Raw genomic sequence first — 26,656 nt, 5'->3', positions numbered from 1 at the left:
CTGAGTGTTCTTCAATAACAGCTTAGTATAGCTTTTATAATGTCTTTTGTAATTGCCTTTTTTTTCTCTCTAGACTTGAATGCAAGGGCTCTCTTATTTATTTCTCAGAGTAGTTCCTGCTTTATTGCTGAATACCGTGAATGGAATTTGAATAATCAGAAGGTTGAAAAAAATGTGAATATTACATATTCTGGAGGTTAGACTGAGTGAGTTTGAAACGTCAAAGACTTTACACAGCTGTACACAGAGATTGGGATTTAGTCATTGGATTCATTTATTTGACAAATATTTATTCATCATTCTCTTTTGTGCCCGATACTACTTCTAGATTCTGGTGAGGTACCTTTGAACAAGTCGAAGTCCCTGGTCTCTAGATCTTAGATTATAATTGGGATTCTGGACAATAAAATCATATATATTAGACTATCAGACAGTTAAAAATATTAAAATGGAAGATTAGGAAGATGGAAGGATATTCAGATTAGAGAGTTTCTTAATTGAAGGGAAAGCTATTTTATATTTTAGATTAGGCAGCCAAGGAAGACTTATTTGATTAGTTTGAGCAGAAACTGGATTGAAGCTAAACAGCAAGACATGCTGATAGCTAGAGGCAAGAATTTTCCAGCCAGAGGGAACACATTCTACAGGGAGAAGATAAGATATATTTTATGTAAATCCATTCCATTAAAGAAGGGTAGTGTATTGTCTCTAGCTCTTACTGTAGACAATGCCAAGACAGACACCCTTATCCTTTTCTCTTTCTTGTATCCTTATGCAGGAGTTTCTTCAGTTAGAGTATCAAGTGTGGAACTGCTGGGCATAGGATATTACCTGATCGTAGGATACATAACACACATACACCCACACCCCACACACAGACACATTTCACTGCTAATGGCAAGATTGCTCTCTGAAGTATCTTTACTCATGTATACTCCAAGCAGCAGTGCTTAAAGGTTTCTGTTTACATACGTTCTTGCAAGACTGAATATTTTCAGACTTTGTAATTTTTGCCAGTCTGATGATTATAAAGTAATATCTCAATTTTTAAAAAATTCCTCATAGCCAGTGAGGCTATCTGTCTGTCCTGATACTTATTGACCATTTGACTTTTCCCATCTGTGAATTGTCTCTATATATCCTTCAGCCTGTTTTTTATTTCTCGTTGATTTACAGACATTCCATATATATTCTATATAGTAATCCTTTATCTTCTTAGTCATTTACAATTTCTTCTAATATTAAGCTTTTTAGCTTGTGTTTTCATTGACTTAATTTCGGTGTTCAGTTTTGCTGTAATATTTATCAGGAAGATAAACTATAGTCTTTATTGTATTTTGGTTCTCAAGTCTAAAGATTTTTAAAAAACAGTTAATTTCACTTGGTATTTGACAGTCCAATTAAAAGAAAAAATTGGGTGATCAGTAGAGAGTATGGGGTTGTGATGGGAGGCTTGAATTCTAAATTCCCAGAAATGTCGCCAATTTGCCTGTGACCGTACTGGATTCACAATTTATCTCTTTTACCTTTTGAATGCAGTTTCTTGGCCAGTAAAACAGAATGCTTAAATTAGATATATTTACTGTTGAGAGAAGTGGCATGGATGGCTCCAAGGTGATAGGAAATTATTTTAATGATGCAGAATATTATCTTAGTGATGAAATATGAAACAGTTGTTAATTCTGAAGATGCTATTGGGCATACAGCCTATACATGTTTTAATGAATGAATTTTTAGAAATACAAATGACTCTTCAGGCAAAACTGTCACAGCAAGATTATGAGATTCTTCTAAGACGAATCATACGATATCCTGGATCAGTAATTGGAAACTACTAGTCAAAGATACATATGTTTGTAGAGGACTGATGATCCTTTAACAGTTAGCAAAAAGTTTTGACTAAAATTTGGTCAGTTGTGGTCTATTAAATTTGGGCTGTGCTACCCACTCCAGTATTCTTGCCTGGAAGATCTCATGGATGGAGCCTGGTAGGCTCCAGTCCATGGGGTTGCAAAGAGTCAGACATGACTGAGCGACTTCCCTTCACTTCATTACTCCCAAAGAACAGTATCTTGTCCAGAATCATATTACAGTTTCTCCTTCTCATTTCTTTGGCATCAGACAAGGAACTTTAAAACTAGGAAGCATAATTGCTGTTCTTTAGTAGTCTTTATACAAATATGTGTCTTTTCCTTTCGCCTAGAGAGATGTCACAGAAGGTGGTGGCGGCACTCGCTGCTCAGCGTTGCCTTGGTGGGTGTCCCTGTTGTTGAGGAAAAGGTCCTTAACTTTTCTTACGAGGATGTGTTCAGTCATGGGGACTCCCATGTATACCAAACAGGCAAAAGACTTCCTGACGTTTTTCAATGCCATTTTACTAAAAACTCCCAGTACAGCACAATATGTGGGTTTATTGGATAGGCCTTCTCTCACAGCTGCATCCTGGCACTGTATACTGCCTTTTTACATACTATATAGGTTACACATTTATTTCTGTGTCTCTACCCACTAGAATATACTCTTCATGAGAACAGAGGTTTTTTTTTTTTTTTTTTTGCCTTTTTAGTGCATTGTTGTGTCCTAAGTGCCTAGAATAATGTCTCGCATTTGCAGGTATTCAATAAATATTTGAATGAATGAATGTGGAAAAGTCTAATGGTAAGCCAGCAAGTATGAGAAACCTGAAAAAGAGCACAGGATTAGAACCAAGGCTGTTAGCTAGTCCCAGTGAAGAGCATTGTTAGCGTTTACTGGCTCAGTGTGCCCGTTTCAGTAGCTGACGGCGCTTAGTGAGCTGCTTGTTCCTTTATTCCTTCATCTGTGTTTTAGCCCTTCCGCAGACTGTTCGCCTTTGCAGTGCCTTTTATAGACATTTCTCTCTCTACTGCGCTGTAATTCCTATACTTCCAGAAACGTTGTGTCTTTCACCTCTTTCTTACCTTTTCTGAAAGCCTGCCTTCCACTCTTAGAAATTGCAATCACATTATTGCCTTAAGTTCCTCAAACATTTACGGAGCATTTACTATATCTTTGACACATTATATCAGGTGCAGGCAGGTATAGATGAATAAGACACAGTTCTTGCCTTTATGCAGCTCCTAGTTTTGTAGGTGGGACTCAAATTAACAAGGAAATAGATGTAGTAATAGAAGTATGTTCTGTAGGTAAGAAGGAGCACTTTCAGTTAAAGATTCCAGGGGAGGTGTTGTCAGGAGTGAGTAGTAGCTTTCATATTCTCTGTATCGTGGTCCATTAGCTGCCATTTTAAAAAACGTGCATAAAAGTAGGAATTGTCTGATGAACCCTTATCTACTCATCACCCAGGTTTCACGGTTATCAGCTCATGATCAATCTTATTTCGTCTCACCTCTACCTATTTCCCTCTAACTGTGTTGGTAGTGCTGTCTAGAAGCTTGGTCAGATTCAAATTTAACTATTAATTTTTGGGCAAACTGCTTTAAGATTTTGGTTTCTCACAGTAATAAAAATATCCATTTCTCTAAGCTTTTTAGTATGATTACTTTTCTATTTTCGTTATGTTGGAACTCTTCCCCTAGTTTTCACAGAAATTCATTTCTTCCTTTTCTTTGACACATCTTTGACTAGTTTGCTTTTGACCCCAGGCAGTTTAGCAATTTTGTAATATTTCCTATCTATAATTCTCCAGAATATGTTTTCTGCCTTCTGTTCTTCTTTTCATAGACTTGAACTGTAGATCATGATTTAACTTGCAGGCATTTAACTGTCCTTGAAAAAATGACATCTTCCTCTCGTCTCTCTGTAGGGGATGTTCCAGTAATTTATGATAAATACTGCATTGTTTATACATTTCACCAAAAAGGCTACTCTTCATTCAAGTTATTTGCCTAGTGCCTATTCTTCCAGGACGAAAACTGGAGCTTTCAAGTTATTATGTCACTCTCAATGGCTCGTATTTCGCCATTCTTCCTCTTTCTGAATATTTGTCCTGTCAAATGTGGACTGCTGCAATGTTTTTCTCTTTAGGTGTTTTCATCCCGCTCCTCTTATCACTCTGCCTTTCCTATTCCACAATTTCTCAGTCTTCTTTTTGCTAAAACATTGCTTATGAATATTACATTTTCTTAAGTTCCATCATTTTATTTTGTATGAATCTCAAAAACATAGCTTCATCTCACATTTTCTTTTGGTAGAGATGAGAGTATTTTTCATGATGCAGCGTTCAAGTAAAGAAGTAGAGACAGTGCTGTAAGGAAGTTTTCCTGCCACCTTGCAGATGGTTGTCCTGGCCGGTGGTCACGAAAGAGAATCTCAGTGTCCTTCTCTTCCCAGGTCGTTGAGGGAAAAGGATGCTTGAACATAGTCTTTGGGATGTGCTACTTACTTCTCACCATCAGATGGCACTGCAGATTAATCAGTTTATTTTTACATCCTAGTAGGACATTGTCTGGTAAAGGAGTATGTTGATGTGGAAGCTTTCATGGAACAGGAAAAGACTTCAAAGTGGAATTAAAGATAAACACACTATTGCTAACAAACACAAATTTATTTTCCTTTTATGTGATGAAAGTGTACCGTATGTATGTATATGAAGCATTATGTAAAAGGAAAGTAATAAAAATTTTTTTTGTTAGTTTCATTTTTCTCAGTCTGTTAAATATTTTAAACTCTTGACATCACTTCATAAGAATTTTTAGAGATGAATATTTATAGTTAAAACTGGATTATAAGGCTCAAAGTCCCCTTCATGAGAAGGATTGTCTTTTGGTAAACGTTGCTATCACAGATCTAGGTAAATATGGCAGAACTATTGCTTATCAACTCTTGCTACTGAAAACCAAGTTTGTAAGCTTTCTCCTGAATGTTTTCATGAGAGTGCGCTTATTGACCACATTATCTACTTAAATGTGCATTTTTAACATATTGCCATGATCTCTTGGTATGTGCTTGTCAAGAGAAATACATCATGATTTGAAGCTCTTGAGTTGGAATGTTTTAGAATTACAGAAGAGAAGTCAAGCAAATATTCCCATGCAAATTTAGAATAGATATAAAGTGAAAATTCTTGGCCTTAAAAAAAAAATCGTTTTTCATCATAAAAGTGAAATGTGTAGACTGTTAAAATCCCTCTAACTTCTGGGACTACTTCAGAACAGTACTGTTTATAATTCTGTTTCTCGCTTGTCTTTATTCTTAGACATTTTTTATTTGTATAGCTTTGCTGCATATATTTTATGTAGTATTTTTTTATTTGACATTGTATATATTCCTCTAATTACACAACAGACTAAAAAAGATCATTTTAAAAATTCTGATTGGTTTAGGATTTAAACTTGGATTTCTACCGCTAAGTAGTTTGTAGGTCCTTTGGAGCTCTTGAATAGATAGAATATTTCAGGAGTAGAGAAGAGAAAGCAAGGGAATATCTCTCTTTCTTATTATATATGTTTTATTGTGTATTTTTTATCCCAAAGTAGATCAGTCTTTGACTGTCTGCATGACATCTTGTAGAGAATTTTTCGGTAGCTCTGATGGTTCTTTAACGTAAAGATATTTGGAGATATACGGAAGCATTTTGAGTCAAAACTGTCTTTACATATACTGTGTAAGGATGCTAAACAAACTATAATGCATGTATGGAGAAGAGTTTTCCTGTTGAGAAACTGAAATGAATTCAAATGGTGCAGTGTGGATTTGAATGGGACTAGCATCTCTGGGGAGAAGGTAATGGCAACCCACTCCAGTATTCTCACCTGGCAAATCCCATGGATGGAAGAGCCTGGTAGGCTGCAGTCCATGGGGTCTCTAGGAGTCGGACATGACTGAGTGACTTCACTTGTGGATTTGAATGGGACTAGCATCTCTGGGGAGAAGGAAGTGGCAACCCACTCCAGTGTTCTTGCCTGGAGAATCCCAGGGATGGGGGAGCCTGGTGGGCTGCCGTCTCTGGGGTCGCACAGAGTCGGACATGACTGAAGCGACTTAGCAGCAGCAGCAGCAGCATCTCTGGAACCTTCCAGATTATTGCAGAAGTCTTATGTCCTTTAATCTTGCTTTAATTTCTTAAACTATTGCTCTTTCTTGCTCTTATTAACATTACTTATTAACACTTCAGCCACATGTTTCTCATTTCTTCAGTTACTTTTCTTGGTCTCGTGCTAACTGGCGTTTACACAGTTAGAGCACTTAAAAGAAAATAACAGCTTAGTTAGGATATAATGCACAGACCATATAATTCACCCACTGCAAGTATACAATTCAGTGATTTTTAGTATGTTCACAGAGTTGTGCGGTCATCACTACAAACAATTTTAGAACATTTCATCACCTCAAATGGAAGTCACTCCACATGTTTCTCAGTCCTTTTTATTTGTGGCTTGGTAGATCCTATCTTTGTAGCATTGAAGAATATTCCATTGTCTTGATGCACCACAGTTTATTTATCCATTCACCTACTGAAGAATATCTTGATTACTTCCAAGTTTTGGCAGTTAGGAATAAAGCTGCTATAAACCTGTATGTGTAGGGTTTTGAGTAGATATAAAATTTTCAGCTGCTTTGGGTAATACCATGTAATGCAATGGCTGGATTGTATAGTAAGAGTATGTTTAAGAAAACACCAGTCATCTAAAGTGGTTATACAATTTTGCACTTCTACCAGCAATGTCTGGGAGTTCCTATTGCTCCACATTCTTGCTACCTACCATTTGGCCATTCTAATAGGTGTGTAGTGTATCTCACTGACATTTTAATTTGTATTTCCCTGATAGCATATGATGTGGAGCACCTTCTTACATGATTATTTTCACATCTATATCTTCTTTGGTAAGGTGTTTGTTAAGGTCTTTGGCCCATTTTTTAATCAGACTGTTTGATTGTTTTGTTGTTGAGTCTTCAGTTCGGTTCAGTCACTCAGTCATGTCTGACTCTTTGTGACCCCATGGACTGCAGCATGCATTTTGCCTTTTCTTTTTTTTTTTTTTGGCCATGCTGCACAGCAAGCAGGATCTTGGTTCCCTGACCAGGGATTGAACCTGAGTCCTTTGCAGTGGAAGCACGGAGCCTTATCCACTGGACTGCCAGCTAGTCCTGTTCAGTTCAGTCACTCTGTTGTGTTTGACTCTTTGTGACCCCATGGAATGCCAGGTAGTCTTGAGAGTTCTTTTTACATTTTGGATAACAATTCATTATCAGATATGTCTTTTGTACATATTTTATCCCTGTCTGTGGTTTGTCTTCTCATTCATGATACTATCTTTTGCAGAACAGAAGTTTCTAATTTCAGTAAAGTCCTGCTTATCAATGATTTCTTTTATGGATTGTGTCTTTGGTGAACAAATCACCACACCCAAGGTCATCTGGGTTTTCTCCTAAGTTATTTTCGTGGAGTTTTATATTTAAATTCAGGTCTGTAATCCATTTTGAGTTAGTTTTTGTGAAAGACGTAACCCTGTGTTTAGATTCATTTTGTTTTGTGTGTGGAGGTTCGGTTGTTCCTGTACCATTTATTGACGAGACTGTCTTCCTCCATTGTATTGCCTTTGCCCCTTTGTCTAAGATCGAATTTATGGGTGTCTGTTTCTGGGCTTTCCGATCTGTTTCATTGGTCTGTTTGTCTGCTCTTTCACCAGAATCACTCTCTTGATTCCTGTAGCTTTATAGTAAGTCTTGAAGTTGATAGTGTTAGTCCTCCCAGTTTGTTCTTCAGTATTGTATTGGCTTTTCCAGGGACTTTGTTTCTCTGTGTAAAGATTAGAATCAGATTGTTTGTATCTGTAAGACCATTTTTTTGAGTTTTGGTTCCAACTAAAATCCAGAATTCAGGTTGAGAAGAAGTAACATGTTGACAGTGTTGAGTCTTCCTGTCCATGAACATGGAATATCTATTTATTTAGTTGTTCTTTGATTTTGTTTTTTGGTATTTTGTTGTTTTCCTTGTAGAGATCATGTATATATTTGTTCAATTTATATCTAAGTACTTAGTTTTGGGGGTTGCTGATGTAAACAATACTGTGTTTTAAATTTTCACTTCCACTTGTTCATTGTTGGTATACAGGAAAGCATTTGACTTTTGTGTATTCATCTTGTATCCCACAGCATTGCTATAAATTGCCTGTTAGTTCCAGGAGGTTTTGGTTGATTCTTTCAGATTTCTACATAGATGATCACGTCATCTTCAGACAGACCAGATTTGGTGTTCCTTTCTGATCTATATACCTTTTCTTTTCTTACCTTTATTGTATTATGAAGGACTTCCAGTTCCATGTTGAAAAGGAGTGGTAAGAGTGAATAGCCTTCCTTTGTGCCTGATGTTAGTGGGAAAGCTTTGTTTCTCACCATTAAGTATGGTGTTGTCTATGGGTTTTCTGTAGACAGTGTTTATAAGGTTGAGAAACCTCCCCCTCATCTTTTGCCTTTTAATTAGATATCTTTTTTGAATTGTAAAAATTCTTTATATATCTTGCATCTAAGTCACATACCAGATATTGTTGTTGTTCAGTTGCTACATTGTGTCTGACTCTTTGAGACCCCACTGCAGCGCACCAGGCTCCCCTGTCCTTCACCATCTCCTGGAGTCTGCACAAATTCATGTCCATTAAGTCGGTGATGCCATCTAACCGTCTCATCCTCTGTCTACCCCTTCTCCTCCTGCCTTCAATCTTTCCCAGCATCAGGGTCTTTTGCAGTGAATCAGCTCTTCGCATCAAGTAGCCAAAGACTGGAACTTGGGCCTTAAAGCTGAGCGCTGAAGAGTTGATGCTTTTGAACTGTGGTGTTGGAGAAGACTCTTGAGAGTCCCTTGGACAGCAAGGAGATCCAACCAGTCAATCCTAAAGGAAATCAGTCCTGAATATTCATTGGAAGGACTGATGCTAAAGCTGAAGCTCCAATACTTTGGTCACCTGATACGAAGAACTGACTCATTTGAAAAAACCCTGATGCTGGGAAAGATTGAAGGCAGGAGAAAAAGGGGACGACAGAGGATGAGATGGTTGGATGGCATCACCGACTCGATGGACATGAGTTTGAGCAAGCTCTGTGAGTTGGTAATGGACAGGGAAGCCTGGCGTGCTGCAGTCCGTGGGGTCGCAAAGAGTCGGACACGACTGAGCATCTGAACTGAACTCATTTGCCATGAATTGATGGAACTGGATGCCGTGAACTTAGTTTTTTGAATGTTGAGTTTTAAGCCAGCTTTTTCACTCTCTTCTCTCACCTTTATCAAGAGGCTGTTAGTTCCTCTTTGCTTTCTGCCATTAGGGTGGTATCATCTTCATATCTGAGGTTGTAGATACTTCTGCAGTCTTAATTCCAGCTTGTGATTCATCCAGTCTGGCATTTTGCATGATGCACTCTGCATGTAAGCTAAATAAGCAGGGTGATAATATACAGCCTTGATACACTCCTTTCCCAATTTTGAGCCAGTGCATTGTTCTTTGTTTGGTTCTAATTGTTGCTTCTGGACCTGCATACAGGTTTCTCAGAAGGCAGGTAAGGTGGTCTGGTATTCGCATCCTTTTAAGAATTTTCCTCAGTTTATTGTGATCCACACAGTCAAATGCTTTAGTTTAGTCACTTTGCAAATATTTTCTCCCATTCTGTGAATTGTCTTTACTTTCTTGATGATATTGCTTGGTAAAGTTTTAAAGTTTGATGAATATAATTGTTCTTAGTTTAATTGCATGTGCTTTGGTGTTGTATTTGAGAATGCTTTACCTGGTCCAAAGTCATGAAGATTTACTGCTAGGCCTTCTAAGAGTTTTATAGAGTTAACTCTTCATGCTTAGCTCTGTGATTCATCTGGAGTTAATTTTTGTTTATGGTATAAGGAAGAGGTCCAGCTATTCTTTGTATGTTGATATTCAGTGGTTCCCTCACTATTTGTTGAAAAGACTGTTCTTTTTCTATCGAATTGTCTTGGTGCCCTTGTTGAAAATCACTTGCCTTTAGATGTAAGAGTCTATCTGGACTTTAAAATCTGTTTCATTAATGTGTGTATCCGGCCTCTTGCCAGTACCAACACTGTCTTGATTACTGTAGCTCCATTGTAAGCTTTGAAATCTGGAAGTGTGAATGTTATTTCCATATTTCTGTTACTGATTCCAATCTGATAATTTATTTGTATGATTTCAATTCTTTTACGTGTGTTGAGACTAATTTTTTGGTCTAGCATTATGGTCTCTCCTGGAGAATGTTTGCTGTACGCTTGAGATGAGTGGTTGCTCGCATTCTGCTGTTGTTGAGTGGAATGTTTGTTAGGTCTGGTTTGTGTATCATGTTCAAAGCATATTTCCTTGTTGATCTTCTTTCTAGATGTTCCATTCATTTTTAAAAAGTGGAATATTGAAATCTCCAGCCTTTATTGTTTCTGGTTGAGCATCCTGGGGTAGGCATGATTCAGGCCCACTATGCTTGGCCTGACAGTCCTGGGGTAGAGCTTCTGCCCCGTTGAGTGCTGCCAGGCTGGAAGAAGAGTACCCAGACCTTTTGGCTGTGCTTGTCTGAAACAGAGCTGGGACAGATGAGAAATGCTGGCCGCTTGCCCTTTGTGGGGAGAAACTGCAGCCTCCTGTCTTGGCTCATTCTGCCAGGAGTGTAGCCTCTGCATTTTGTGGAGCAGCAGTGAGCTTGTGGCTCAAATGCCACAGATTCTTGCTATTTTTACCAAAATTTAGCAGTATTTCTTGTGTAAATGCTCCGTTTGCTGTGTGTCCATAGACATACTTTCTAGAGACTGAAAATGGTTCCTTTTTGTAACTTTTATCAGTTACGGTTGTTTAACTGAGGAGAGGATCGATGGAGCTGTTCATGCCATCGTTCCTGAAGTGTTCTTTTCTTTCTTTCTTTTTTAACTATTTACTTATTTGTTTTTGGCTGTGCTGGGTCTTCATAGCTACACGTGGGCTCTCTCCAGTTGCAGCAGGTGAGGGCTACACTTCATTGCCGCGCACAGGCTCCTCAGTGCGATGTGGCCTCCCTTATGGAGCACCAGCTTAAGTGCGCAGGCTTCAGGAGTTGAAGCACGCGGGCTCAGTGATCTCGGTGCACAGGCTTGGCTGCCCTGAAGCTTGTGGGACCTTCCTGGACAAGGGATCGAATCCATGTCCCCTGCTTTGGCAGGCGGATTCTTAACCACTTGGACCACCAGGGAAGTCCTCCTTTCTTTCTTTTAAACTGGACATGGAAGCTAGAGTGCTGATTAGATTGTTGCCGATCATTTTTGGTATTTCAGAGATGAGGTTATATACTTCCTTTTGCATCACCTTAGAAGGCACTTAGCTCAAGTTGTGCAGCTGTTGGTGATACTGTAGTAAATTTGCTTTCTTGGTTGATCTGGTGACTGACAGATCCCTTCATTTTAAAGGTTTATTTCTTCATTGCATTTAGCAAGCAATCTGTGGGATGATACTTAGACACACTGGGAATATCCTGTTCCCCAACAGCTCTTCTTTCACTTAATGGTTTTAGCATCCATATTGATCCATGCCTGAATAAATTATATCACTGGGGGAACATTTTTGATTTTGAAATTCTTTTTCCTTCAACTTCTCTCTATTTTTTAAAAAAATATAAATTTATTTATTTTAATTGGAGGTTAATTACTTTACAATATTTTATTGGTTTTGCCATACATCAACATGAATCCACCACAGGTATACTCGTGTTCCCCATCCTGAAAACTTCTCTTATAATCTTACGCCTTCTTTTTCTCAGTTTACTTACTCATGGCTTTAACTTTTAATAATGGGGTGGGTTTATTATTTGCGTGGAATGTCCTAAAACTAAGGATAAACACAGGTAATGTAGTAGGCTAAAAAATTGTCTTGACTGGAATTAAAGATGATGCAGGCCTGAGAATTCTGTTTTTTGGTGACAGGCAGAGGTATTGGGTTTTCTGTATTTATTTCTTTTAATGAAAATTAGTTTGTTTTCAACTGTAGGCACATATGTGTTATCTTTGGACCTTGGATTTTTCCAGAATTGGGAAAATACCTTACAGACTCAAGCTTAGAAAGCCCACTTAGAAGGTCTGAGTGTTTTAGGCCCTTGGTCATATATCGCTAGATTATTTAGACTTTAATAGCATCGAAGAGTATTAGAGTTCCAGTAATGAATAAATTGAACTGAATGACTTGTGAAATAGTGAGAAGGGCGACTTGCCCTTTTAATTTTCACCTTCTCCTTTCTTCGTATTGTTCTTAGGGGAAAAAAGGAGTATGCATTTAGATTTTGAATAATTCTCTTCGGTAGTATAGTTAAGAGCTTATAAAATGCTCATAAGGAGTGTTTCCTCTTGCTTATGATTTTCAAACTATTCAAAATAATGAAAATCAAAACAACCTCAGTGTATGCATGATTAATTAGAAAACCTAGGCAAATTTAGTCTTTCTGTTTGCTTCGTTGTCCCCAGGGCCTTGGTAATTAATAGGAACACTGAAGGGCAAAGGATACCTGGTTTTAACATAGGTGTGGGGTTTCTCTCACCACACACAGACCTGTAACAGCACCTGCGCTGTGAGAGACTAGCTTCTCTGGCCTTCAGGCCTCCCTTTTGATGATCCTGTCTTGCCCTGAAGATCCTGTTGGGTCCTTTGGGAAGTGTCCTGCTGGCTGGTCTTATCAGTTAGTCTGTGTCTGTCTCTGCCTCTCCTCCTGCCCTCTGCCCTCTGCCCCGTCCCCCTTCTTTTCTCATTCCTTACCCCTTCTCCTTTTCTTCTTCCTTCTCTTTCTTTGTCAGTCTCAGGTCTCCAGTTTTTTTGGAGACTAGTTTTAATGTCTGCCTCAACTGCCATGTGCAGATAACAGTAGCAGCGCTATTGTATTTCTGCATGCTAGTTCCAAAAGAAAGATGTTGGAGGTTAGTTTCCAGGTGTGCTGTCCTTCAAACTGACTGCTAGTCGTCAGTAGTCATCTGCCTTTTATTCTAAATGAAGTTTACCTCATCACTGTTACAGTTGAATGACTCAGTATATTTCTCTCTCCATTCTTTGTTGCCATTGTTGTCCTTTCAAGAGAACTCCACAACTGCTGCTGCTGCTGCTAAGTCGCTTTAGTCGTGCCCAACTCTGTGACCCCATAGACGGCAGCCCACCAGGCTCCCCCATCCCTGGGATTCTCCAGGCAAGAACACTGGAGTGGGTTGCCATTTCCTTCTCCAAGGCATGCAAGTGAAAAGTGAAAGTGAAGTCGCTCAGTCCTGTCCGACTCTTCATAACCCCATGAACTGCAGCCCACCAGGCTCCTCTGTTCATGGGGTTTTCCAGGCAGGAGTACTGGAGTCGGGTGCCATTGCCTTCTCCAACTCCACAACTGAGTACCGCATAAATACTTAACACAGAAAATGTAGTCCTTTTGTTGCAGGAAGGGGGACCCCTTCCAGAGCCCAAAACTGGGCTCTTGTCTAACACTTGGAAATGAATTGTCCGAGGAGACACGTGCTGACAAATCAAGAGATTTTATTGGGAAAGGGCACCCGGGTGGAGAGCAGTAGGGTAAGGGAACCCAGGAGAACTGCTCTGCCACATGGCTTGCAGGTTTTATGGTGATGGGATTAGTTTCCGGGTTGTCCTTAGCAAATCATTCTGACTCAGAGTCCTTCCTGGTGGTGCACGCCTTGTTCAGCCAAGATGGATGCCAGAGAGAAAGATTCTGGGAGGTGGTCGGACAGGTGATGTCTCCTTTTGACCTTTCCCGAACTCTTCTGGTTGGTGGAGGCTTGTTAGTTCCCTGTTCCTCACCAGGCCCTCCTGTCCTAAAACAACTCATGCAAATAGTTACTATGGTACCTGGCCGGAGGGGCAGTTTCAATCAGTGTGCTTCCCCTAACACTTTCAGATTTCTGACGGATTCAGGAGTCCTTTTCTCCAGGAACCTGTTATGGGAGTGCGTGGTGTGTTTCTAGGTGTTCGGGAGCAGGGGGGTGTGGTGAGGCCGTTTTATGATTCAGTAGGAAGAGCTGAGTTTCCAGAACTTTGATATCAGGCCTCGCTCTGCTGTGTACTAGTTTTCTGCAGTGATCCTGGGCAACTCTCTTGATAGCTGTAAATTCTTCCTCTATGAAACAATGATACTAATACATATGCCACATTTGCTTTTTATTGGTTTGGTATAGGATCTTTAAAAAATTTAATATGCTATAGTAATGTGGCATTTTAAATAATCCATTATGATGGGTCTGTCATTGCTGAATTGTTAATTTTTGAGGATATACTTAATCTGCAATTCAGGAACTGATTGCTGCCTAAAGCTTCCCTTGTAAGTTAATTAGTACTTGGAAATATTTCCAGTAGAAGTTACAAATGATGATTTGTTTCTCAGACCAAAAAACCTTTTTACGCATTAGATAAACCACTCATAATATTGTTTTTGTGGGAGAAATGTACTCTGGATTCCAACTGGTATTCTAGAAACGTATTTTCATAGTTTGTTTCTATAATTCTCTCTTCCTCCCACCTCATCATTCTTCATATTTTTGGGAAAAGACCCTTTTCAATTCTTAACAGCTATTTCAGTACTTGGCACAGCATTGGTTCTCCAAATATATGTAAGCTGAGCTCTCCCTCTCAGACTGAAATGGGCCTCTTGGAAACAAGGATCAAAAGTGAGAGGAGGAGAGGACAGGGCATATACTTCCGTGGAGGACCCGGATGGAGCAGGGTGCTGGTGGGGAGGTAGGGATTCTGTCATTTACATTGGACCAGATGAATCATGAGGGTGGTTGTTGTAGAGCTGCTGAGGCGCGTCCAACTCTTTTGCAACTCTATGGACTGTAGCCCACCAGGCTCCTCTGTCCACAGGATTTCCCAGGCAAGAATACTGTAGTGGGTAGCTGTTTCCTTCTCCAGGGGATCTTCCCAACCCAGGGATAGAACTCATGTCTCCTGTATTGGCAGGTGGATTCCTTTTACCACTGATCCACCAGGGAAGCCCAAATGGTGAGGGTAAGTGGGGCATAAAGATTAGAGTACATAGACTTAAGGATTGCTTTGTCATGAAGGTCCAGAGAAGTGTAAAGTGTGAAGGTGTGTATATGTGTGTGTGTGTGTGTGTGTGTGTGTGTGTGTGTGTGTGTGTGTGTGAGTGCTCTGCATAAGCTTTGTTCTAGGTATAAATTGCTCTGGGGGTTGGCAGTGATCAATGATTTTATTTTTCTAGTAGTAGCCCAAAGCAGAGACATGGTATTTTTCTTTCTTTTCAGGGTTGGAGTAGGGATGAGTTCTGGTGGAGCCTTTCTCTATTATTATATTCACATGTTCTTCCTGTCTTCTAGGGGCTTTTTTTTTGGCACGTGTACTAAAGCCCAGACACTTCAGTTTTTCCCCTACAAAGTCTTCACATGATCTGTTCCTGCCTATTTCTCCATCTTATCTAGTACCGCTTTCCCCTCTTCTCATTAAATGTCAACTATACTGGCTTTCTTAGGTTTGTTTATAATACTAAAACCTTGTTGCAGTTGTTTCCCGTGTCCCGATCTCTGCTTTCAGATGTTTGCCTGGCTGGGTCTCTCTTGTCATTCTCATGTCTCTTGTAAATGTCACTAGAGAAGACTTCTCAGAATACTCAGTCTAAAGTAACACAGTCAGAGTCCATCTTTAACATTATCTTATTTTCTTTTATTTATTTATTTTTATTTTGTTATTTTATTATCTACCTCCTATCACCTCTTAAAACTATCTTCTTCCACTAGAATGTTAACTGCATGAAGTCAGGGACACAGTGTTGTTCATGGCTGTATTCTCAGCACCTGGAACAATGCCTGGTACACAAAAGGCTTTCAGTAATTTCGTTGAATAAATCAGTTAATTAGCTTCAGTGTGGTTCAGTGTGAAGTCCTTTATTGTTCAGAATTGATCACTTTTGTTAATTCATCAAGTATCCACCCACTAAATATTGTGTGTCTTGTTGGGCCCATGGACCTCAGATGGCTTAGTCTGTTCCGTCACTCATGAAAGTCAGTATTAGATATTGATTAAGAGCAGTGGCTTTGGTATTCAGGTCCAGGGACTGCCACTTGGTAGACGTGGCCTTGGCAAGCTAAGGTCTCTGATCCTTTAGTTTCCTACCTAACATATGGTGATAATAGTATCTACCACATAGAATAATTAATAGGAATAAATAAGTAAAGCACTTACTGCAGTGCTTGGCATGTAATATATGCTCAGATACTGGCTTTTTTAAAAAAAAAAAAAAACAACAAACCTTTATTATTATTATATTTTGCTTGGGGGAGAATCAGTGAATTCCTGCTCTTCATCCTGTAGATAGTTCCCTGTGAGAGCTGCAGGTCAGTGCTGGTCTGCCTTCTCTTTCAGGAATTATAATGGAAGCTCTTGTATGTTTTGTCATCCACTGCATTAGCAGTAGAGCTGAGCTTTCAGATGTACCTCAGCTTTAGATGTTCTAAAAGTTGTGCTTCTTGAACTTTGACAATTATTAGGACTTACCTAGAGGACTTCTTAAAGCACAGCTCTTTGCCCCAGTGCCTCCTGCCGCCAGCCCCTGTTTTCATTTGCTAGATTTGGAGAGAAGATTGAGAGTTTGTGTTTCTGTGAGATGATGCTGGTGTTGCCAGTCCTTGATTGGTGCCACTTTGAGTGGGTTTTTCTAGAGCTGTGCTATTATGGTAGCCACTAGCCACATGTGGCTGTTGAGTACTTGAAACTGGGTTACTTTGAAATGAGATGTACCTTAAGTATAAAATATGCACAGGATTTTGAAGATTTAGTATAAAAGATGTAAAATATCTCATTATTAGTATTTTCAAAATATTGAAATGAGAACATTCTGGATATATTGAGTTAAATATTATATAATAAAACTAATTTCATGTGTTTCTGCTTCTTAATGTGTCTACTGGAAAAGGTAAAAATTACATACGGCTTGCTTTGTGACTTGCATTGTATTTCAACTAAGTAGAAAGGTGTATTGCCGTTGTCTTTATTTTATTTTTATTTTAACATTTTAACTAATTAAATAAGTATTTTTGGCTGCCCAGGATCTTCATTGCTTTGCGCGGGCTTTCTCTAGGTGTGGCTCCGCAGGCTTCTCACTGCGGAGGCTTCTCTTGTGAAGAACGGGCTCTCGGTGCCTGAGCTTCATTAGCTGCAGCGCGTGGGCAGCATATGTTCTCAGTCATGGCATGAGGACTCCGTAGTTGTGGTGCGTGGGCTCCAGAGCACAGGCTCAGCGGTTGCTCCACAGCACGTGGAGTCTGCCCGGACGAGGGATCGAACCCATGTCCCCTGCATCGGCAGGGGGATTCTTACCCACTGGACTACCAGGGAGGCCCTGCCTATCTCTTTAAAGTATCTTCTTGGGCCTCCATAAAGTGAGTCTCTCTTTCGTAGCCTATTTTTGAAATTATACATTACCAAGAAACCCTGTAAATTGAGTGAAAATCCATTTGCTTATTTTCAAGTGATAATGAAACACAGAAACTTATTCAAGAAGCTCCCATGATGGAAACGAATCTGAAAAAGTATATATATGACATATATATATATATATATATATATATAAAATAACTGAATCACCAAGAAAGTTAAAAAAAACCCAAAAAACTCCTAATTAGTGAGGGAGGTAATATATGTTTACAAGGAACCACCCTAGTCAGTTCTAAGATAGAGACAAGAAGAGACTACTAATTTATAACCTTAGTCCAACTCCATTGCTAATTGGTAATATTTGTCTGATACCCTGGCCCTTCTTAATTCACAAAGGCTTCAAAATGATTAATTTCCTTAAAAGTTATAATACTTTGGGTCAGATTTCTTGTAGAATCAAATTTTTGGGACCTTCCCTTTTCTCGAGTCATTGGAATTTAATTACAACTCTTAACAAAGGAAGCAATTTGCTTTTGACTCTGGGTTAGTGACTTAGACTTTTACTATCTGGAACATTCTTCAGTTTTAGGCAATTGCTATCACAAAGCTAATTCCCAGTCACCTCTGTACCAAGAACTATTTTCTATCAACGTTTAGTTTTCAGGTTTTTTTAAAAAAAGTTTTTAAAAAGGGTTTTTGGCCATGCTCTGCAGCATGTGGGGTCTTAGTTACCCAACCAGGTCACACTCGGGTCACACCCGAGTTTCCTGAAGTGGAAGCACGGAGTCTGTCAGGACGTCTTGGCCACTGGGCCACCAAGGAAGGCCTGGTTTTCAGCTGTAGTTCTGCATACGTTGTATATGTGAATTGTGAACAACTACATATGCTTTCCCAACAAACAGTATTGGGATGATTAGAAACAGAATCCTAGAGAATTCAGTAAATTCCTTATGTGTTTTTAGGATGGTTTCAGACATTATAATAACAAAATCACTCTGGTGTATACTTAAAACTAACACAACATTGTACATTCATTAACTAAACTTCTATAAAAAATTTTATTGAAGGATTAGGTGATCCAACCTTTTTTTAACTTAAGGTTTATATTTTGTTGGTTTAGGTTCTCTTGCCCCCCTCCCCTCCCCCAACACAATATTTCTTGGATATGTGTTTGTCTTGTATATTAAAAAAAATTTTAGATACATATTACTGGAGGCACCTGAGATGATAGCATGAGGTACTTAGCAATCAGTCAAAGCGTTCTTTTTGCAGTTCTCTTCCTTCTGGTCTTCTTAAGGATAAAATGGTTAATACTTTTATAGATTTTATAATGCTTATCTTGAAAAAGAAACAAAATAATTAGAGTCTTGAGCAGGCAGTGTTATTTAACCAGAATTTAGTAGCTTTGATGTTTGTTTGTCATTGCCCCTCCCCCTTCCAACTTACTGCCTTGTATTTATGGGATAATAAAATGGCATTTTCTTAATAAATTGGTTTAAGCAAAGGCAATTTGACTTATGGGGTTTTAAATAAGAGTATGGGTGGTACATGAAAGAGAAATCAAGCAGAAACTTGAAAGAGTAGGTAAATGATTGAAGTATGGGAGCAATCCAGAACATTGAGGCCTTTTCTCCATTTTTGTTACTGTTAATTTTTTTTTTGTGTAACGTACATTCAGGTATGTTAACGTGTCGTTTCCAGGTTTCCATGGATCTCAATAGCGCCAGTACTGTTGTTCTTCAGGTCTTAACGCAGGCCACCAGTCAGGACACTGCTGTGTTAAAACCCGCTGAAGAGCAGCTGAAACAGTGGGAGACGCAGCCGGGTTTCTATTCAGTGTTGCTGGTAAGTGGTTCTAAAAGAGTTTACTATTACTTTTGATAGAATGAAGTACTATTATTTTAATTGTTCTAAATTAAATTAAATTTAATCTAGTGAAACTGATCCAGAGATTTGGCTGCCATCCCTCCTGCCACATGTTAATTCAGGGTGTGGCTCTTGAGGATGTTTACGAAATGTTTGTTGATGGTTGATAAATAACCCCTCAGGGTACAGTAAGTCTCCTACATATGAACCGTCAACTTGCGAACTTGTGTGCCAGCCCCTGTCTGTATGTCACCTGTTATACTTACTACTGTGCTTTTCAAGGGACTGGACTGTAAGACTTAAAAAAATTATGTGCATATTATTCGTGTGAGAAGTATTATAAACCTCTTATAGTACTATATAGCTAATTCTGTTAGTTGGGTACCTTGGCTAACTTTGTTGAACTCAGGAGCAAATTGAACTTAAGAACAGTCTCTCAGAACAGAACTGGTCTGTATATAGGGGACTTACCAGTAGAATCTGCTCAGCAGGCAGCACTGTGCTGATAATCTATTTTAATGTTTTAATGCTGACTTGAATGAAGACTATACGTGGTACACTTTGATGTTTTGTCTTCATCCTTATCCTTGCCCCAGTTAATTTACATTGTCAGAATTCTTCATCAGAGGTCTCCCCACAGCTGCATGAGTCAGGTCTGCCATGCTCACTTTAAAACATTTTCTTTTCCCCCATCTAACAATTATTTTCTTAACATCTGATTTTTTCCCCCTGGATATTATGGGAAATAGTATAATAATTAACAGTGCTTTAAATCTTTCTGGGAGTTTAAAGCTTTTGGATAATTAATCAAAATTGTTTTCTCATTACCAGAATGAAAAGATGTCTTTTTGTATTGAAGGCCTCTCTTATTCTTTTTCTTCTGAAAATTTGAGAACTCTGATTGGTGTTTCAGATTTAGTTTCTGACCATGGCAAGGAGGCTACAAATTGAATCAAAAACTGATTCACTATTTGTGACTGGGTCAAAAATTCAGAGCAGAACAGTTTACTTTATCTTGTAAAATAGAAAACTGTGGCATTACATACATATTTTGACTTCATGATTGAAAAGTTTTGAGTTGTTACATTTGAGAAGATACACTAGTCATGCCTGGAAGGGAAATTAAGTATCTGAAGTCATACTGGATATTCTTAATATAACATTAGAAAATTATCTCTTTGGCGCAGTAACACAGAGATGAAAACCAGAGTAATTTCTAAAGAGGCTGAAGAAAGTGTCTTCTTCTCATAGATCATCCCAGCATTGTGTTTATAAATCTGGGGCATAGTATGCAAATCTTTAGAGAATCCTGTATTTTTACTCTTCATGTGCTTACTTAAACGAGCATGCTTTGTAATTAGCCTTGTGTTTTTTCAGACCAAAATATAAAAGACCTCTGGAATTTCTTACTTTAATTACTGCTTGACTTTGGGAGAACCAATAGACTTGCTTGATACTTTCTGTGTAATGTATGAATTATAAATATTAAGTGCATAGACCTGTTTGTTTTTATTTTTATTAGGTTTACTTTTCTTCTTAGAGGGATAGTAAAGTTTCTTTTAGATGGAGTATAGATAATAATAGATTTTAAAACTGCTGAATGTAAGTTATTTCTTTCTTTTTCCCTATTCTCACTGTTCTGGTACATTGGTTCTGTTTGAGCCTTAGCCATCCAGAGTAGTCTGGAGATTCCTAAATTTGTGTACCTGATCTCAGGTGTGTATTCCAACCTGGTTATCCAGTATATTTATTTAGTATATATTTACTTGTATTGACACCTGCAGCTTGACTTTTCTTGGTTCCTTGGTATAGCTGAGTTAAGTTGAGATCTACCAGCTTCCGCAATATTCCCACATTACTTTCATTCATTCACTCATTTGCTCAATAGCTATTTATGAAGTTTCTGCTTTGTCAGGCTCTGTGCTAGACTCCACTCATAAGACACAACTCAGTCTAGTGTGGAAGGTAGGCATGTTAAGGGTAAGAGCTAATGCAATTAATTAATTAGTCTTACAATTAATGTGGTGAGAGAACCTATGCTTTCTTTTGCAAGGACACCCAAAGAGGGACTCTGCCTCAGTTGTCACAGGTCTTAAGGAATAAATAGACATTACCCAACTGTCTCTGTAACTGTTTTTGGTATGCACCTGATTTTAATACTTAACATATTAATTTTTTTTAATACAGTGAAAGACATACTTCCACATCATTATTTTTGACTTTGAGGTTTTCCCACACAAAGTTGTGTTTAAGAGGTCAGTTCTAGGGATTTGAGTTGTTTTAGGTCTGAATTGTTGTACAGTTTTAGTTAACATATCCCTACAATTCCTATTTGTCCCATCTACCCACTATTCTAGCAACACTAAAAATTTTATTATTATGCATGCAGGGTCTTAATTCCCCAACCAGGGGTCAAACCTATGCTCCCTGCAGTGGAAGCATGGAGTCTTAAGCACTGGACCGCCAGGGATTTTCCTAGAAAGCAATAAAATACACTTTAATTCTCATTGTTTGTGATATTTCAAATTATACTCTAAATATTAGTTTTACTCTTCTTATTTCATATACCTTTATAATTATTACAAATTTTTGGTAGCAGTTTTAATAAATTTTAAAGGTCACATAACAGTTGTAATTTTGATTTCAAGGTCATGTTGCATGGTTTAGCTTGCACAGTCATTTTTACACTGTCTCATGATGGTACAAGGCAGGAATTGCCTGTATTTGGATTAACATGGTGAGTAAATTTTTTGAGTAATGGTTAACTTTGATTTGAAATTATTCACAGCACTTCCGCTTTTCTAATACTTGAAAATATTTTGTTATCTAACTTGTTTGTAAGCATAATTGCTTTGATAAGGAGGATACTTTGCAATTATTTAGTTCATTCTGTTGGGTCTACTTTTTCTTTCTAGATTTAGCTATGTTTATTTTACTTATATAATTAAAAAAATTATTTTTTGGTTGTGCTGGGTCTTTGTTGCCGCCCGAAGGCTTTCTCTAGCTGTGGAGAGTGGAGGCTACTCTCCAGCTGCGGGCCCTCTCATCGTGGTGGCTTTTCTTGTTGCTCTGTGTACATGGGATTTCAGCAGCTGCAGCACGCAGACTCGAGGGCTGTAGGGCATGTGGGCTTCAGTGGTTTTGGTGCATGGGCTTAGCTCCTCTGTGGTATGTGGATATGGGATCTTCCTGGGCAAGGGATCAAACCCAGGTCTCCTGCATTGGCAGGTAGATTCTTACCCACTGTAGCACCAGGGAAGTCCTAAAGGTGTTTATTTTAGTTTCATGTGGGTAGATTTTACTGTATAATTAGGTTTGTTGTTTCAAGTTTAATTTTTTATTAGGAAAACTTTAAAATATACCTAAAAGTAGAATAATGAAATGACTCTGTACGTAGCCATTACTCAGCTTACATAATTAACATAGTCCTAAGCAGATATGCTTTCTCACATGAATTGTGGAGCTATAGATACTGAGAAAATAACAATATATGTGTGATGATGAAATTTAAGTGAAATATTTAATTACAAATCTATCCATACTTAAATTTTTTTTTAAAATTTTATTGAAGTATAGTTGATGGTGGCGCAGTGGTAAAGAATCCATCTGCCAGTGCAGGAGATATAAGAGACAAGGGTTCTATCCCTGGGTTCGGAAGATCCCCTGGAGTAGGAAATGGCGATGACTTAGTGACTAAACAACAAACAACAGTAGCATCGTTGATTCACCGTGTGTGATGATTTCAGTACAGCAGAGGGAATGTTGCTCATGTACATAGATCCACTCTTTTTTTTTAAGAGTCTTTTCTTGTATAGGCCGTTACAGAATATCGGGTCCAGTTGGCTGTGCTATACGGCAGGTTCTTACTGTCTGTTTCCTGTATAGTCACGTGTATATGTCAGTCCCAATCTCCCAATTTATCCTTCCCCTGGTAACCATACGTTTGTTTTCTACATCTGTGACTCCACTTTTGTAAATAAGTTTATTTATACCCTTTTGTTAGATTCTACATATAAGCTGTATCATGGGGAAGGAAGTGCTGCAGCCCACTCCAGCATTCTTGCCTGGAAAATTCCACGGACAGAGGAGCCTGGTGGGCTATAGTCCATGGAGTCGCAGAGAGTTGGACATGACTGAGCTCGAACACAGAAGCTATATTATATGATATTTGTATTTCTGTGTCTGAAAAATCTATCTGTACTTTATCGTGATATATTAACTATACATTTAACTTATTACATGTTCATTCTGATGCTTTGTTTTTTATTTACAGAATATTTTCACAAACCACACTCTGGATATAAATGTAAGGTGGCTTGCTGTGTTGTATTTTAAAAATGGAATTGATCGCTACTGGAGACGTGTAGCACCTCAGTAAGTTCCATCTCTTTTCCCCTCTCGAGCTCGTCCTTTTCACATTCAAGGAGGTCTAAGACTGTCACCCGTTAACCTTCACTCTGTATATAAGAGAATTCATTTGTGCTTTCTTCAGTAGCACATACACTGAAACGGGAACAGTACAGAGATTTATATGCTCCCTGAGCTATGCACATTTGTGATTTGTTCGCTATTTAAATGAAAAAAAGGTGTGTTAACGACTGAAGAAGAAATACGTTTTACATGGTTAATTACAGATCACTAGTTGTCTTACTGCTTTTCTCTGAGAGTTTCCCCCCTTTGGGCATAGGATATGTGGACTTCTCGTTGGCCTTCTGTTTCCAAGGATCTTTAATTTTATGGGCACACAATGAACGCTGAAGCATGTTTGAAAAAATGCCCCCCTCACCTTCTTTTTAAAGAAAGTACAAGGCTAGCATTCTGGAAAACGTCGTTGAGAAGGAACTTCCAGGTCATCTCTGAGCCAGCTGATGTTAATTGTCTGGCTTTATGCATAATTGCCTCTGTGGGAGAAATCGATATTTGTGATATCAGTTTCAGTTGTAACTACTTGGTAGGTGGTTAAGTGAAAGAATTTATTGTAATAGTTAATTGCATGTTGTATGATTGATGGAAAGGCAGTATAGACAGGACAGGAATTTGATAGAAAATAGTAAGCTTTGGTTTGGGGGAAAGAGGCTCAAGAGGGAGTTTGTTGTTGTTTAATCACTAAGTTGTGTCTGACTCTTGGTGACCCCATGGGCTGTAGCCCGCAAGACTCCTCTTTCCATGGGGTTCTCCAGGCAGGAACATTGGAGTGGGTTGCTGTTTTCTTCTCCAGGGGATCTTCCCTGACCCAGGGATTGAACCTGCGTCTCCTGCATTGCAGGTGGATTCTTCTCTGCTGAGCTACTGGGGCAGCCTGAAGAGGAGGGGGATATATACATATATAATTATGACTGATTCTCATTGATTTACAGCAGAGACCACTGCAAGATTGTAGAGCAGTTATTCTCCAGTTAAAAAAGTAGAAAACTTTGCCAAAGAAGTAACATAGTCTTTATTCTCCAGTAGATGGTACTGCGGCTCTGTAGTTTGTATGTTCATAGGCCCTTGTTAAAAATATAGAGGGCCTCAAAGTGGGCTGTAAAATATGCTCCTGGATCATGCTGGAAGTAACTAGATTTTTAAAGGCTACAGTTAGGATGTTATAATAATCAAATCTTTTTCTTATTTTAAAATTAATTCATAATTTTGAGAGAAATGGGATGTTTAGTGATGAGAAAGTATATTTTGTTGAGTTGTAAGAAACAACGCAGCGACATGTTTCTATTTTTATGTGTCTCCTAAAATTAATTTTGTTTTACAAGTTATATGAAGAATAAATGACTCTCTCTTGAATGGGAGAGTAAATTATGATTAAATATTTCAGATTGTACTTTCATGTAAAGAATTAGAAACTGGAATTTAGTTTACATTTTGATTAGGTAGTTAAATCCCAAGCTGTTAGTGATAATATTGAGATCCAAACTGGAAAGGAGATGAATGTACTTAGGCAGTAAAGATGTTAAAAATGTAAACAAAGGACGAAAGATTTGTTATTGAGCTCATATTTGAACTTAAGACTCTTAAAAAAAAAAGTTCTCATCAAAGTGCCGTCTTATAGTTTCTATTCTTACTAGTATTTTCACAGAATGATTAAGCTTTATCATTACTACATAAAATGCAACTTTAACTGGGTCCTAATTAATTAGATACTATCCAGTTTCTGGTTGGAATACATTCTGGATTCATCTAATGAAAACATGCACGAAGTTGAAGGTGTATGCTAAGTATTATGGGAAAATTGCTAAAGTCATGAGATTTCTCAGGTTAAGGGCTTGTTTTTTTTACCAGGTGTATGTATTTTTTTCCATGGTCTCTTCTCTGCTTTGGTAACTAATCGTTACATTATACTCTGAATTTTAATTATGAGAACCATGAAAACTGTTGAACCTGCCTTCTTGGCATAGAAGTAAACTTGAATTTCAAGCTTGAATCAAAACACTTTAAGGAAAAGCATTGTTTTCAGGGATTTGATTGACAGAAGGAAGCTATTAAAATTGGAAAGTTCAGCAGCATTATAAAAAGATTAGGGGGATAATTTTTAATGGAAAAGCATAGACTTGCATTGGACTTTGACTCCTTTTGCCTAGATACGTATTATTTTAAATTGAGGTTCAATTGACATATAACATAATATGAGTTTCCAATATATTACATGATTCAGAATGTGTCTGTATTGTGGAATGATCACCACTGTAAGTAGTTTACTTCTGTCTCCATTCATGTGCTGCTGTGCTCTTGGGTCAGTTGTGTCAGACTCTTTGGACTATCGCTCATAAGCCTCCTCTGTCCATGGGATTTTCCAGGCAAAAGTACTGGCATGGATTGCCATTTCCTTTTCCAAGGGATCTTCCCGACCCAGGAATGGAGGCTGTGTCTCCTGTGTCTCCTGCATTGCAGGCAGAGTCTTTACCTGCTGAGCCATCAGGAAGTCACCACGCAGAGAGAGGTTTTTTTTTTTCTTGTGATGAATTTTAAGATTTACTCTTTTAGCAACTTGCATATACGCAGTGCAGTATTATTAACTGTAGTTGCCAAGCTGTACATCATATCCCCATGACTTGTTTTACATTATAACTGAAAGTTTCTACTTTTTTTTTTAACTCCCTTCACCTGTTCCACATCCCCCCATGTTTATTTTACTCTTTGTTTTCTCATTTATTTACTGATCTTACAGAAGTCACTGTTAAGCTTAAAAACACTTTTATTGAAATGTAATAAAAATATGCTTAAAAAGTGCACACACGAAGGGTACACTTTGAATGTTTGTAATGTAGCACACCTGTGTAACTCCCACTTAGAACTGGGTAGAACTAGCACCTCAGAGACTTCCCTTCTGCCCCTTCACAGTCATGTATACACCCTCCTCAGAGATCTGCCGTTTCTCACCCTGGATTAGTTTTTACCTGTTTCTTAACTTGATACAAATGGAAGTCATAGTATGCTCTCTTGTGTCTGGCTTGTATCCAGTGTTATAATTATGAGCTTTGTCCATGTAGTTGTGT

The 26,656-nt window shown here is 38.4% G+C and overlaps 1 protein-coding gene across 5 annotated transcripts in view; it reads left to right on the top strand.

The window, feature by feature from the left end:
• Positions 1 to 26,656, top strand: part of IPO11 (importin 11) — a 189,203-nt gene that overhangs the window by 4,165 nt on the left and 158,382 nt on the right. For 4 of the 5 annotated variants that reach the window (XR_006056504.2, XR_006056503.2, XM_060400403.1 and 1 more), the window contains exons 1-2: positions 19,010 to 19,148; positions 23,443 to 23,543. Coding sequence is in view for 3 of the 5 variants with exons in the window: in XM_060400403.1 (XP_060256386.1) it covers positions 19,011 to 19,148; positions 23,443 to 23,543 (239 nt within the window). In the remaining 2 variants the exon portion in view is untranslated. Of the gene's footprint in view, positions 1 to 19,004; positions 19,149 to 23,442; positions 23,544 to 26,656 lie in introns of those variants that run through there. The other variant, XM_004016947.6, reaches the window with a different exon arrangement.

This window comes from Ovis aries, chromosome 16, assembly GCF_016772045.2.
Source record: "Ovis aries strain OAR_USU_Benz2616 breed Rambouillet chromosome 16, ARS-UI_Ramb_v3.0, whole genome shotgun sequence".
Taxonomy (NCBI): domain Eukaryota; kingdom Metazoa; phylum Chordata; class Mammalia; order Artiodactyla; family Bovidae; genus Ovis; species Ovis aries.
Note: the sequence above shows the minus strand (reverse complement) of the source record. Positions and strands in the feature narration are given on the sequence as shown.